General features: G+C 36.7%; 1 protein-coding gene across 1 annotated transcript in view; it reads left to right on the plus strand.

The window, feature by feature from the left end:
• The first annotated feature begins 6180 nt into the window (after positions 1-6180).
• The window catches only part of LOC124397943 (lipoxygenase homology domain-containing protein 1-like), a 44497-nt gene continuing 36653 nt past the window's right edge, over positions 6181-14024 (plus strand). Inside the window, 5 exon segments of the mRNA XM_046867845.1 lie at positions 6181-6934; positions 10915-11029; positions 11512-11523; positions 13061-13141; positions 13226-13410. Of these exon segments, the coding sequence (XP_046723801.1) occupies positions 6181-6934; positions 10915-11029; positions 11512-11523; positions 13061-13141; positions 13226-13410 (1147 nt within the window).

A 14024-nucleotide genomic window follows, 5' to 3' on the forward strand; every position in this document is an offset into this window, starting at 1 on the left:
TAATGCTGGTTGACCAATGATTTCATGTGTCTCTGTGTGTGGGATGGGCTTTATGCTTGTAACTTGGAAATTGCCCATCTTGTCTCTTTTCTGGCAGGTGTAAACCTTTGGGAGAGCAGCAGCAACATGATGACCATGTTCCTGCACACAATTCATTAGGAAATATGTACACTGTGATGCAGAACGAACATAATTGATTCATTATGCTCACATTGAGGTGGTGTTGAGTTGCACTGAAATGGTAAATAATTTATCACATTCTGAGGTTGATCAGTGTTAATCTGACTAACATTGTCTGATTTCTCCAAGGAAGCCCGAGTGCCGGACACAAAAACAATGTCTTATTAAGCATGTTCTACATATTATTGACCCCCTATTCGAATGACATCTTCGATCTTCTTTGAATTGTAGGTGTTAAATAAAGGACACAAGGGGGTGACATATGATGAAAGGTTTCAAACATGAGTTGAATGTAATATGTGCAATATTCACTGTCTTATAATGTGTAAATAAATTCATTTGGAATTACTAATTCTCTTCTTTGGTGCCATCCCTACTTCTATCCATTCAACTAACCTATCCACTCCAAACCAACTTTTTATCAGAACTCTGTGCTAATGAGGCCAAATCTACTGTCTATCCAACTGTTATGGTCAAACGTTTTCCAAGTGTTTTCTATACCTCTCAGCCAAGTATAAACAGCCGTAACAAGTTTTCATCCTCCCAGTTGGGAATATAAAAACACTGGTCAATGTATAAAGAGGTGTTCTCACTGGCTCGTCTATTTTAATGATGATACTAAACATGATACTTCAGGAGCCCATCACTAGAAGAGGAGGAACATGCCCAATGAAAGCTTAGAAGGTCAGATGTCAGTCTTTTATTTTGTCATCCGACCTTTGAATTGTCAGTGTATCATGCTCCTTAAGAAAATATAAATTATTAAACACACTATGCAGGTGTGTATAGCCTATCATGTAGCGTATACAGAAAAGTGGTGGATTAAATGAAACTTTCTTACACATATGGCTTGTGCCATTTAATCTTATACTGCATGTTCAGGTTTCAAAAATAATATAAAAGTATAATGTTTAATTTACATTAATTTTGCTATATAATGCATGCTTATGCACATATTCACACTTTTAGTTCGGTAAAACAGATAGAATGATTCACTCACTCATTCATAATACAGATTATGTCTGCTATCTCTGCATAAGCTTGACCCTGTCTTTGCTTCTCTGTGTGTCAGAAATTACAACACATTAGGTAGGAGTATGTTTTGCCCATCTTCTGTAGTTTTCCTATTCTAGATACCTTCAACAAACTTGCATTTATTATTACAGCAGGTGTGGTGGATGATCAGAAACCAAAAGGTCACTCAGGTACATATGGTAAAATGGTTCAGTACTTTCCCAGAATTGACAAATAACTCCGGTTACAGTACTTCAGTAATAATCATAAATCATTTTTATATTATTATTTAAAATGAAATCCAATTTCTCTTTATTTATTGTTACAGAGTAAAAAAAACAACAATCCATTTGACTACGAAGTCTGCAAACCAAGAAAAGCTAATTAAGAGGCATCAATTTTAAAATAATTCCATTCCAAAACCCAGTTAAACTAATGTGGTTTTCTGTCCGAAATCTGACAAAAAAAAAAAAAAACCCTGACTCAGACACAGCAATGTCTGACAGTGAAGACACAGAATGAAGAGTGCTGTGTGTTGGTCCTGTGGGAGAACCTAGCCTGAGAACAAGAGATCTGTAGGCTGGCATGCATTATTTCAATGATTCAGGAGCTGAGACCATACCAGTGGTAAACTTTTCTTCTTCTTTAGAGTTGCGCTCTGAAAAAAAAAAGGTAATAGCCATGGATATCTGATTTTTAGACTGGGGAATAATGTGTTTCCACTCAGATCAGATATCTTTTTTTTTTTTTTCAAATATGAAGTTTAAAAAATTTTAACCAGCTGCAATTGAAGATAGTCCATTTGGCTCTCAGGACCTTCTTCTTAAAGTCACTTAATTCACATTGTGCAGATAAGCTACATCAGCCAAAAGAAAAGAACAACCTTGAGCAAAAAGCCCAGTTCCAACTCTATCCACCTAGAACTAACTCAAATCTGTGACAGCTTTCATTATAGACCTACTTCATGTTCTACAGGGCTAACATCAAAGCTCCCAGGGGTGTGCACATGGCATTTCACGGTAGTCCTCACGAAAGAAAAGAGAAGTGTTTCTCATTACTCATGGAGATCAGCAGGGGTGAATCTAAACACTGGATAACCATAAGATGCTTGTAATTGCCATCTTATCTAACCAAACAATGCAACAATCCTTCTTACCTTCTCTATACTTCTCCATCAACATTCTCAAAGCAAATAATGCGTCTGTGGTGCTCTTCCTCGGCATAAAACCATACTGTTGCTCACAGATGGTCACCTCTTCTCTCCACTACTCTTTCCCATAACTTCATGATGTGACTGATCAACATCATTTCCCTGTAGTTACTGCAGGACTGCACATCTCCCTTATTCTTAAAGATCGGTACCAGCACACTCCTTCTCCATTCCTCATGCATCTTCTTACCTTCCAAAATCCTGTTAAACAATCTTGAAAAAACTTTACTGCCATCTTTTCTAAACATCTCCCTGCTTTTATGTCATCTGGTCCAACCGACTTTCCACTCTTCATCCTCTTAATCGCTGCTCTCACTTCCTCCTTACTAATCCTATCCACTTCCTGCTTCACCATCTCCACACCATCCAACCTTTTCTCTATCTCATTTTCCTCGCTCATCTTCTTAACACACTCTCCTCACTAGTCAACACATTTCAATCGCCATCCTTTATTGCTCTAGCTTGCAGCACATCCTTCCCAGCTCGGTTCCTCTGCCTGGCCAATCGGTATAAATCCTTTTCTCCTTCCTTAGTGTTCAACTTCTCATACAGCTCCTCATATACCTTTTCCTTGGCTTTCGCCACATCCTGCTGCAGCATCTCCTTGTACTCCTGCCTACTTTTCTCATCACTCTGTTGATCCCAATTCTGTTTTTCCAACCTCTTTCTCCTTATGCTTTTTTACACTACAGTATTCCTCCTTCAGTTTCCACCATCTTATTTTTCTTTTAGTCTTCACTCTTCTCTTCTTCTTCACCTCCAAAACCATCCTACAGACCACCATCCGATGTTGTCTAGCTACTGTTCATTGTCAACACCTTACAGTCTCCAATCTCCTTCAGGTTGCATCTCCTACATAGAACATAGTCCACCTGTGTGCACCTTCCTCCACTCTTATACGTCACCCTATGATCCTCCTTCTTCCTAAAATAAGTGTTCACCACTGCAATTTCGATCCTTTTAGCAAAATCTACCACCATCTGCCCTTCCATATTCCTCTCCTTAAAGCCATACCTACCCATCACCTCCTCATCACCTCTGTTCCCTTCACCTACATGCCCATTTAAATCTGCCCCAATCAGCAATTTAATTTCTAGGTACCCCTTCTACCACTCCATCTAACTCACTCCAGAATTTTTCCTTCTCTTCCATCTTACAACCGACTTGTGGAGCATAAGCACTGATGACAATTATCATCATGCCTTCAACTTCCAGCTTCACGTTTATCACCCTATCTGAAACTCTCTTCACCTCCACTACACTTTTACTGTGCTCTTCCTTCAAGATCATCCCTTATATGAACCATGAAAGAACACCTCCAATGTATCTGACCTTACTCCCTTTCCACTTTGTCTCCTGAAAAATAATATATCTACCATTCTCCTCTCCATCATATCAGCTACCTCTCTCCCTTTACCAGTCATAGTACCAACATTTAAAGTACCAACCCTAACCTCCACTCTCCTCCACTTCTCTTTTTCCTGCTGTCTCTGTAGATGTCTTCCTCCTCTCCTTCTCCTCCTTCGGCCAACAGTAGCCCAATTTCCACCGGCACCCTGTTGGCTAATGATACCTGTATGAAACCTCCACCGATTTGGTATGAAATTCTCTTTCGTGATCTGCATATTTGATTTGGCACATGTTTTACGCTGGATGCCCTTCCTAATGCAACCCTCCCCATTTATCCAGGCTTGGGACCAGCACTAAGAGTGCACTGGCTTGTGCAACCCTAATGGCTGGGTTAGTTGACAGATCAAATATTCAGGTACATTTCCCTGTGATCTCCCAGATGAAGTTTAATTTTGAAGTAACCAACAGTTAAATGTTTAGCAGTTTGCGAACGACCCATAATTGTATATAATTTAGTTACTTGGTGTTTGGTAACAAAGGACCTCCTTTGCATCAGCAACACTGACTCAATGTCAAACTAGCCATTCATAAGAAGGCAACTTTACTGTACTGTAAATGTACTGATGCACCCGTATTTATAGCAATTCGTTTCTAACTAATCATTTGATTAATAATCATATATATAATAATATATTTTGTGTCAAGCAGTCATTAATGCAATGGTATGCAAAATCATGATCATACTAAACAGCTACTTCAATAAAGGAACAAAATATTTAGCAATCAAAAATTCAGTTATCAAATACTTGACACCTATTTGGAAGCTGGCAGCCTGCATGTTTCTTACCTTGATCACCTTTTTCCATATGGATACATTTTCTGTTCTTATCTAAACAAGTATGGGCAAACTTCTGGTAGGAACCAATCAGAGACATTTTTATGATGTCATCATGTAAACTTACAAAATATTTGACAGATTTTTAAAACTACATAAATAGAAAGTATTTCGATAGGAATAGGAAGCCAGTTTCATCAACCCTATCAAGTACAAATGATAAAACCTTATTTTATATTTGAAATATATGTATCATAAATACTGCCCATTCCTGATCAATGACTTCACATCCCAGTCAAAAACTGTTTAACCCCCTTCCATCAAGAAAGAGATACAGGAACATACACACCCAAACCAGCACTGTTAGAACACTGTATAAACACTGAAGTTTTAAGTTTATTTCTATAGTGCTTTTCACAACTGTCTCGAAGCAGGTTTACAGTATGTAAAAAATATGGAAATGTTTTCTTTTTATATAGGTAAATTATGTGTATTTATTCCTTTAAACACTGTGTATAGCTTTTGTACAGTTATATACAATGTACATACTATTTATTGTAAATTTTCAGTATATATATATATATATATATATATATATATATATATATATATATATATATATATATATATATATATATATATATATTCAGAACTCTTTTTCTATACATATTGTGCCTCACATGATGTATATATTACATACATCCTGCTAACATTCATTTTAAATTTGGGAATTATGGGACATTAGGACTTTCTTTCATTAAAACCTATTTATTTATTTATTTTAACAGTTGATATGCTTTCTATGTTCTATTGGAAATAAAAATGGGTTTATGAGCTTTGCAAATCATTGAATTTTTCTTTCACAGTGCCCCTTATAATCATATAAAAAAATACATATTGATTTGATCTGACTGGACTCAATGTGTGTGTGTGTTTCAGTAAAGCTATCCATGCCTACTGAATAATGAAAAATTTTAAGCCCATCCCCTCTCCTCCCTTTACACACACATACTCTGTCTCTTTCTATCCCCCCCCTCTATCTCTACATGCCTCTCAATTTTCACTAGCTCACCCCATGTTGTAACACATTTATGTAGAAATAACAGGTGCTTTTGGCTGACATTATGATAATAATGTGTAGCATAAACATAGAATGAAAAGAAAAGATTATTCAGAAACGAGACATTCTGATGAAGTGTATGCTCTTTACGTCAGCATACACTTATACAGAATATTTATTCATTCTTATATGCATACAATAAAAATGTAATTTATTTTGTATGAGATTTTGAGAAAAGAATAGCATTGTCTTCATGAAGACCAAACAAAAAGTAAAAAATAATAATTTTATATGTATATGATAGAGGAGTGTCTTGGGGCTATAGCAAATAATTTGATGGCTACAAGGTCATGTGACCTATTACCCATCCAGTAATTATTCAGGAACTCCACACCACACTGCAAGATCAGTAACAAGCTCCGTACTGAGGCTGAGTTCCAGCTGCACCTTTGCACCTGGGGTCAGGCGGCGTCACCCAACACCACTGAAACAGACGAGGAAACACTCTTCATGCTGCTAGATGAATAAAAGATGCCTGTAAGAGTGAAAAAAAGGTCCGAAACTGAAGAAAGGGATGATGGAACTGAAGAGAAGAAGCCAAAGGTGAAAGGAAAGAGTGGGACTGCTGCCAGCCAAGATGAACCAGACAGTGAAAAGAAACAGAAAAGATCCAAAAGCTCAGCAGACAAGGGGGAGGAGAGGAGTGATAAAGTGCAGAAAAAGGGTAGAACATATGAGAAGATAAAGACGAAAAAGAAAAACAAAGGAGAGGAAGACGTAAAGAAGGATGCTGAAGCATTAAATGGAGATGAGGATGGTGATGAGCAAAACAACAATGAACCAGTCAAAAAAGAAAAGCAGAAAAAAGAGAAACCTTCAGCAGTGGAAGATGGTGAGGAGGTGAATAAAGTAAAAGAAAAAGAAGAAGAAAAATAAAAGAAAGAGACAGAAAGTGAGGTGGCAGCAGAAGCTGTAGAAGGCGAGGAAGAGGACAACATGGAAAGAAAGAGTAAAGACGGGAAAAAGAAGAAGAAGTCTGTGGAGGAGGCTGAGGAAGACGAGGAAGTCCAGGAGGAAGAGACAGAAGAGGAAGAGGAGAATAAAAACAAAAAGAAAAAGGATAAAAAGAAGAAGAAGGGTTCAGAAAGCGATGATGAGAAGAAAGGGAGGAAAGGAAAGAAAAAGAACAAGCAGTTGGACTACTCTGAGATCTACCAGCAGGAAATTGTGAATTATCAAACAGAGGACTCAGATGGGTATGAAGATGAATACTATAAGAAAAAAGGTACTAACAGATTTTATTTTTTTTGTTTGCTCAGACATACAGGAATGTTATTAATGCACATGGTATTACCTGGGGGATTTTTCTGGTATAATTCTGTGTGTATATAAAGCAAAGTCAAAGTAATAATCTATAATGGAATTTTAACTGTTGTTTCCAGTAGCCTATTTTCCAGTAAGACTTCTATCTGATTGGTTGTTATTTTCTTAAGCTTGTTTTCAGAAACTTGCACCTAAAATGCCATCCTGATTAATCATGGATCCCATAAGCCATCTTTAATTAGCATCTAATATAACTTTTGTTTATTTATTAAGATAATAATGAGAATTTTAGATAAGATGGCTTGTAATGAAATTGTATACACTATACCACCAAGAACAGGTGCAGTTTTTGTTCCCATTGATCAAGGTGTTCAGTGTGCTTGAAATCCTGGCTGACACAGTGCAGGCCACTGAGTTTTTCCACAACAACTATGGCTTTATGGGCCTCACTTTTGGTACAGGGTATTGTCATGTAGGAAAATGTTCCAATAGAGGGAAATTGTAATCTTACCGCATAAATATTTTATACAAATGTATGTGTTCCCAGCTTTACAGTTGTGGGAAAGCACCCAATATAATGACGTGGTAGTCTAGGATAGTGCCCAAGATCATGCTCTGATTGGCAAACTAATATTTTCTTATTTGTGATAACAGAAGCAGGGTGGAACTAGGAGAAGCTGGCAAGTGGCCAGCTTTGGAGTTCAATAGCCTGCCACCTTTCTATGGGCTGAAACACAATGCCCTAATCGGTCTATTCAAGCAGAAGAAAATTGTCAGGCATAGCAATTAAGAACACATTTAATATAACCAGGAAACAACAGAGGCTGGGTTATGAAACTATTTTATTTATATTATTTAATTTTATTTGGAGAATAAATGTTTTAAATAAAAGCAAAAAACGTTACCACTAATTTGGAGGCGCACAACTATATAGGATGTCATCAGATGCGGTATCATAAAATTTTCGCTTCACTTAAACTAGGAGACCAGCATGACAATGCCTCTGAGCACAAAGCAACCTCCAAGAAGATATGGATTGGAGTGGAAGATTTTAAGTGACCTGCTATAGAGCTGTGACCTCAACACTGTTAAACACCTTTTGGATAAATTAAAACGCTGACTGCCCCACAAGCCTCCTCACCCTACATCCATACCTGACTGTACTAATGTCCATTTTCCCAGCAGAGTAGAGGATAATTTAACAGCAAATGGGGACTAAACATGGAATAGGATGTTTAAAAAGCATATATGCCCACATATTGTATCTTAGGTTAGACAAGCCCAGAGTAAAACTCAGACCCTCAGACTCAAACAAATATTTGATTGAACTCTCAAATCACTTAAAGTTTCTTTGTTTTTTTGTTTTTTTCACACATTCGGCCATTTCTTCCCATTTAACAGCTCTACCGGTGCATTCCAAGTTCCAAATGTGTAGAACTGGGGTATTAGAATATAATATGGCAAAATTTAATCTTTGAGAAAATTGGGAGTAGACATATGATTCCATGCGGAACAAAGAATAAGGTTAATAATTTGTTAGTTTTTTAAATGAGATTATACTGAAGTCTTTGTTAAGTCTTTTGATTCAAATTGGTTTTCACAGAATATTAGTGTATATTAACAAAACGCATATGCTTAATATAAAAAGGAAAGATACAATCAGATTTATAGCAGTACTTATTATCAAATAGTGTTAAAGATTTAAATGATTTTAACTCACTTTCTGTATAAAAAAAGGTTTTGGTTTTAGGACCTGATTCAAAACAATTTGACCTGAAACCAACCCTTAGTGATATCCATAAGGGAAAGCCTTAACACAAAGGTGACTGAATCGTTCTTCTGCCTGGCTGCCTCGGTTAAGTTACAGCCTTTTAGTTTCACCTATTTTGCCCTTACAGATTAACACTGAAGAGCAAGAGGGATTGTGTTCTTGCTCCACACTTGATTATATCCAGAAGTGAAAACAGTATTTTAACATCACTTTTCCTCATGGTGGGGGAGTTGTGGTCTGGTCTGGTGTTAACCTGTGACATGGGAGGTTTTGTAAAGGTTCTGTAATAAATTGTTATGTCTTAGAATTTTGGATGGGCCGAATTAGAATTGTGCTAGTTTTCTACAACCTGCAGTGATGCTAATGTCCATTGTGGTCAACAATATATGTTGTGACAGTTAACGGCATACCAGATAAAAGAAAAGGTGTGGGGACTCGGAGAAACTGGTGATGTAATCAAAAGCCTGATGTGACTATGTGTTTGAGACATGTGTAACAGGAACTGGTAAGGTCTGAGGTAGTTTGGCTTAAGCACAAGCGGAGCATGAGGAAATAAACCTGTGGATATCTTGGAGCATATAAGGTCACTTGTATCTTAGGCAGGACGTGGGCATTCTCACTTCTGTGGCACTCTTGATTTTTCGGTCAGTGGCACATGTAATGTCTCCCCCCAAATAAAAGTGTGACTGTGGAAGAATGCACTCATCAACATGAATGGTGTATGTTTACTTGTGAATTAAATGTGAATAATGATAAACTTCCCCAGCATGTCATGTAGTTCATAATTTATTGAACAGTATTTGCCAGTAGTGGTGTGAAAATCATTATTCATCTACTTCTCAAATCTGTCCCAGTGTACTTCACCAGTTAGCATTTAATGAAGATATTTGCTTGCCATACAGAGAGGATTAAGGTAGAGGATAAAAATCTTTCACTATAACTTGGTTGAGCCCTCAGTAGTATATACTTATTGTCAAGATGTAACCTACCGATGCTTGTAATGTTGACAGCTGAATGTATCCATGCTGGACGACTTCCGCAGTGTATTCATTGGCCTTTGTTTCTTTGGCAGGCAAAGGGTAAATGGTTCCAGTCATCAGATCCCAAACACAGTTATAGGACCAGCAACATATTAAGCCACTGGTCTTTGCTATGCTGAAAACAATTGCTTAGACAATCATACTAATCTGAGGGGATTTCAATTTAGGCCTGAGTCTGAGGAGTTGCAGAAGCTTTATAGAAGTAGAGTCATCAATGAAGTTTTCAGATGTGCCAGATAAATCAATGCTGAAATACAACAGACATTCTCTGAGTGTATGATCTAAATGTGGAGTTTAAACTTTGGTGAAAGAGTATTTTGGAGTGACTTATCATGTGGAATCAGGATGTGGTGACATGCTTATAATCCCACTGTGGCACCAGGGTAGGCGCAGGTAACGCTCGTAAGAAGCCATGTGCTTGGCCTCTTGAGACCATATCGCAATACAAACTAGGTGAGCTTGGTGCTTTTTAAAAATACCCATTTGCCCATAAGAGAGAGCATTGGAGGAAGAATCATTACATCCTGCTGGATCACAGGTATATTTCTACAAGCATCATGGGTATGTGATGAAGGCGGAAGGCGGTAGTGTCTTGTTTGCTGGCAAAGGTTATGTGGTCAGGTGGTGCTGAGAGAGCTGAGGTCAGATGGAGCAAACAACATAAAGTAATCAAAGTCTAAGGCAAAATGTGAAACGCAAACAAGAATAAAAACAAGGTACAAGTACTAGGCTTGGCAGTGACAGGGACAGAGCCAATACAAAGTGAGTAAGGTTTGGAAGTCCAATTATACTGTGAGCTGTGAACAGGTGTGCATGATAACATTAAAAACATATGTGTCTCTGTTAGTACTGGGTGTTGTCATCTAAAGCAGCCATTTTTATAGGCCACATAGTTCTTTAGGGAGCGTACATGTATGCTATTTCTGGCATGGATGACACTTGAGTTATATCTCATATTTCAGCCCCTAAGGACAGCAATCAGTCACCTTGGTAAAATCAGTTTTTCATCCCTTTTAAAAGCATTTAAATTCTTATTGGGTCGATGACACATGAAAAATTGAGAGCTGACAATGTTATTTTGTAAAATTTTTTAGTCAACATAAACTAAATTTAATATTTTCTCTTTTATAGTGTATGAGGTGGTGACAGTAACAGGTGATGTGAAAGGAGCAGGCACCGATGCTAATGTTTTTGTCACCTTGCATGGAGAGTATGGTGTAACACCAAAGGTTCTCCTTGCCAGCAAGTGAGTTCACTTACCTTTTGAAGATTTTGAGGAAATCAGCCATTAATTAACGATGTATGTATTAAGGTACTTTATATGATCATATTCTATTCTATTTTAATAGAGAATAAACCAGAGTAATACTGATTTTGTGTTTAAAAACTGAGTTGAATGCTATCCAAATAAATGTATTTTAACGGTTGGTTTGGGCAATTTTATTGTCAATTACATTACCAATGTATGTCAAAAAGATAAATGTGTAAATCCAACCAGACTGCATTTTTGTGTACACAGGTAAACAATGCTTTAATCAATGTTTTAGGTGTCATCAAGGGCTGGACTGGAAAGTCCAGGGTTTTCTATCCAGGCAAATGTATACATTCCAGTAGAATATACTTTTGACAATTAGACATGCTTAACATGTTACATAAACTAGGAAAAGGTAAAGATGAACATGAGTATTGATTAAATGTGTAATTTTGCCTTTCTTTCTGTTTTCTCAGCACTGAAAGGAGGTATTTCCTAATTAAAAAGGGCCACTCAATAACTTTACAGTTATATACAGTGTGTGTGGCAGTGCATTTGAAAAAGTATTTGTATTTAAGAGCACGGGTGGTTCTGATTCTGGGTGCTTTTATCATGACTTTCTATCAAATTCCTACATACCCTTCAACACAAAATACAAAAAAGCAACACATACAGTATTAAAACCAAGCAGTCAATCAAATTGACAGCATTACAATGTATACTCGTAAGTAATAAGAAGGAGAAGTAGATCAAATGACATCCTATTTTTATTCACAGCGAGATAGGACGGTTATATGAATCTACTTCTAGTCTCAAAAAATTAAAAGCTAACTAAGTCTGCATGTGTGATAAATTTTCTACATGCACTTTTGTGTGTGTGTAGAATTTATGTGCATGCTATAATGAGACTCTTGAAACTCTTCATGCATTAATCAATAAGTCAGAATATTAAGCACATATTGATTAATCTGAGAGTGTTTCCTTGCTCAGGTCACAATTTCTCTTATGTTGCATAATGACTGATAAATATACTTTATATCAATAAAACCATAGGTTAAAAAAGTAGGGTGTAAATCAGCTTGGCTTTCTTCTGGACATTGATTGACCTTAATTTGATGGTCAGAATGCAACATTTTGGAATTAAGATGAAATTTAGCAGAACTTCTCCAACTGCCTAAATTGCATCATTTCCAAAGTTTGCCAGTGTTGAATGTTGAGTGTGATCATTGTAATGAATGTAGATTATAGTTTGCGTGTGTGGGAAGAGCTGCAAGCAAATTAACCTTTAATTGTCCAGGTGCTGCAATATGTGTGACTTAATTTAAGTGTTTTTCAACCTAATATCCCACATCTGTAATGTATCGGTGATTACCACAAACAAAAGTATTTTAAAAAAAATGTCTGTACTGAGAATAGAACAAAAAATAAACATTTAACTATGTGAGAGACATTTATGCATTTATGTATCAACCTTCATGGACTTAATTGTAGATTTCTTATTACAACTTTCATAAACTAATATAGTTTTGCTAAATTATGCTTTTATCTTTGGAACCCAACCTTGCTAAAACAATTTAGTTCCAATAAAAGCCTTTACTTTTAACTGTATTGTTTTAGTTTAGCTTGCATAAAATTTATATCTGCCTCAATTCATACATTCATTCATTCATTCATTCATTCATTCATTTCTTCATTCATTTAGGTTGCTAAAATTGTGCCGTTTCCAAGTAATAACATTTTAGTTTTGATTAGATTTTGTTACATTAAGATTTTCAAGAACTGCCTTTAGATCAACCTTTAATGAATTTTGAGCAAACAAGATTATTCACCAACATGCTACAGATGTGGTAAATAAAGATTATGTTGGAAGGCACTGCAATGTTCTTTTAATTTGGCCACTGGTTGAAGACATATTTGTAATTCAGAGTTAATGATTTGTAATTCAAATTGTTTTTCAACGCCATCACAACCAGGTCACTCTTTTTCTTTTTATCTGTCTTATAAATTTCTCAATTTCCATGACAGGAGCAGGGTGGCTTTTGAAAAGAACAAAACTGATGTGTTCCGGATTAAAACGCACAATGTTGGGCCCATAAAAAAACTCAGGTACACATTTACAGACACAGACACAGACACATACAGTACACACATGGTATAGCACATTTTGTAAAAGCATTTCCTATTTTTCAGGATTGAACATGACAACACAGGAATGAATGCCAGATGGTATCTGGATCGAGTCACATTGCTGGACATGAACAGGCCACACCTTCGCCTTTTCTTTGCCTGCAACCGTTGGCTTGCACGGGAGGTGGGGGATGGCCTTACAGTAAGATACCTCCTGGGCAGCCTAAACCCTATGAACATTCCGAAACGTAAGACAAATTACTCATGGTAGTTTTTACTCTCAGTGTTTTGTGTTGTTTTAAGATTTATAATCACATCCATAATATCAACCAAATGATGATGGGTTCCCCTTTTGAGTATGGTTCCTCTCAAGGTTTTCATCCTCATTCGTCTAGCAAATTTTTCCTTGCCACAGTCGCCCCAGACTTGCTCATCAGGGATAAATACACATAATTCACTTTAATTCTTGAAGTTCTGTAAAGCTGCTTTAAGACAATGCCCATTGTGAATAGTGCTATAGAAATAAACTTGAACTTGAAAGAAAATCCTAATGCTACATCATACAACAATTAGCTGTAATAATAAAACTACTGGCAAATTTGTAAAAATAAATACATTAGTTATCTTGTTATAGACACATATTAGGCAGCATATTAACAATATTTTCAATGGGTTCAATCTCAAAGAGGATGTGTTAGAAGCAGGAAAAATGGTCAAAGTGTAAGGATCTGAACAGCATTTGACTAAATTGTAAAGGCTAGATGACTGGGTCAGAGCGTCTCAAAAACATTAGGTTTTGGGGATGTTCATGCTATGAAACTGGTTAGTCCAATGCAAAAGTGGCCCAAGGTAGAACAACCAG

This window comes from Silurus meridionalis, chromosome 15 (assembly GCF_014805685.1).
Source record: "Silurus meridionalis isolate SWU-2019-XX chromosome 15, ASM1480568v1, whole genome shotgun sequence".
Classification (NCBI taxonomy): Eukaryota; Metazoa; Chordata; class Actinopteri; order Siluriformes; family Siluridae; genus Silurus; species Silurus meridionalis.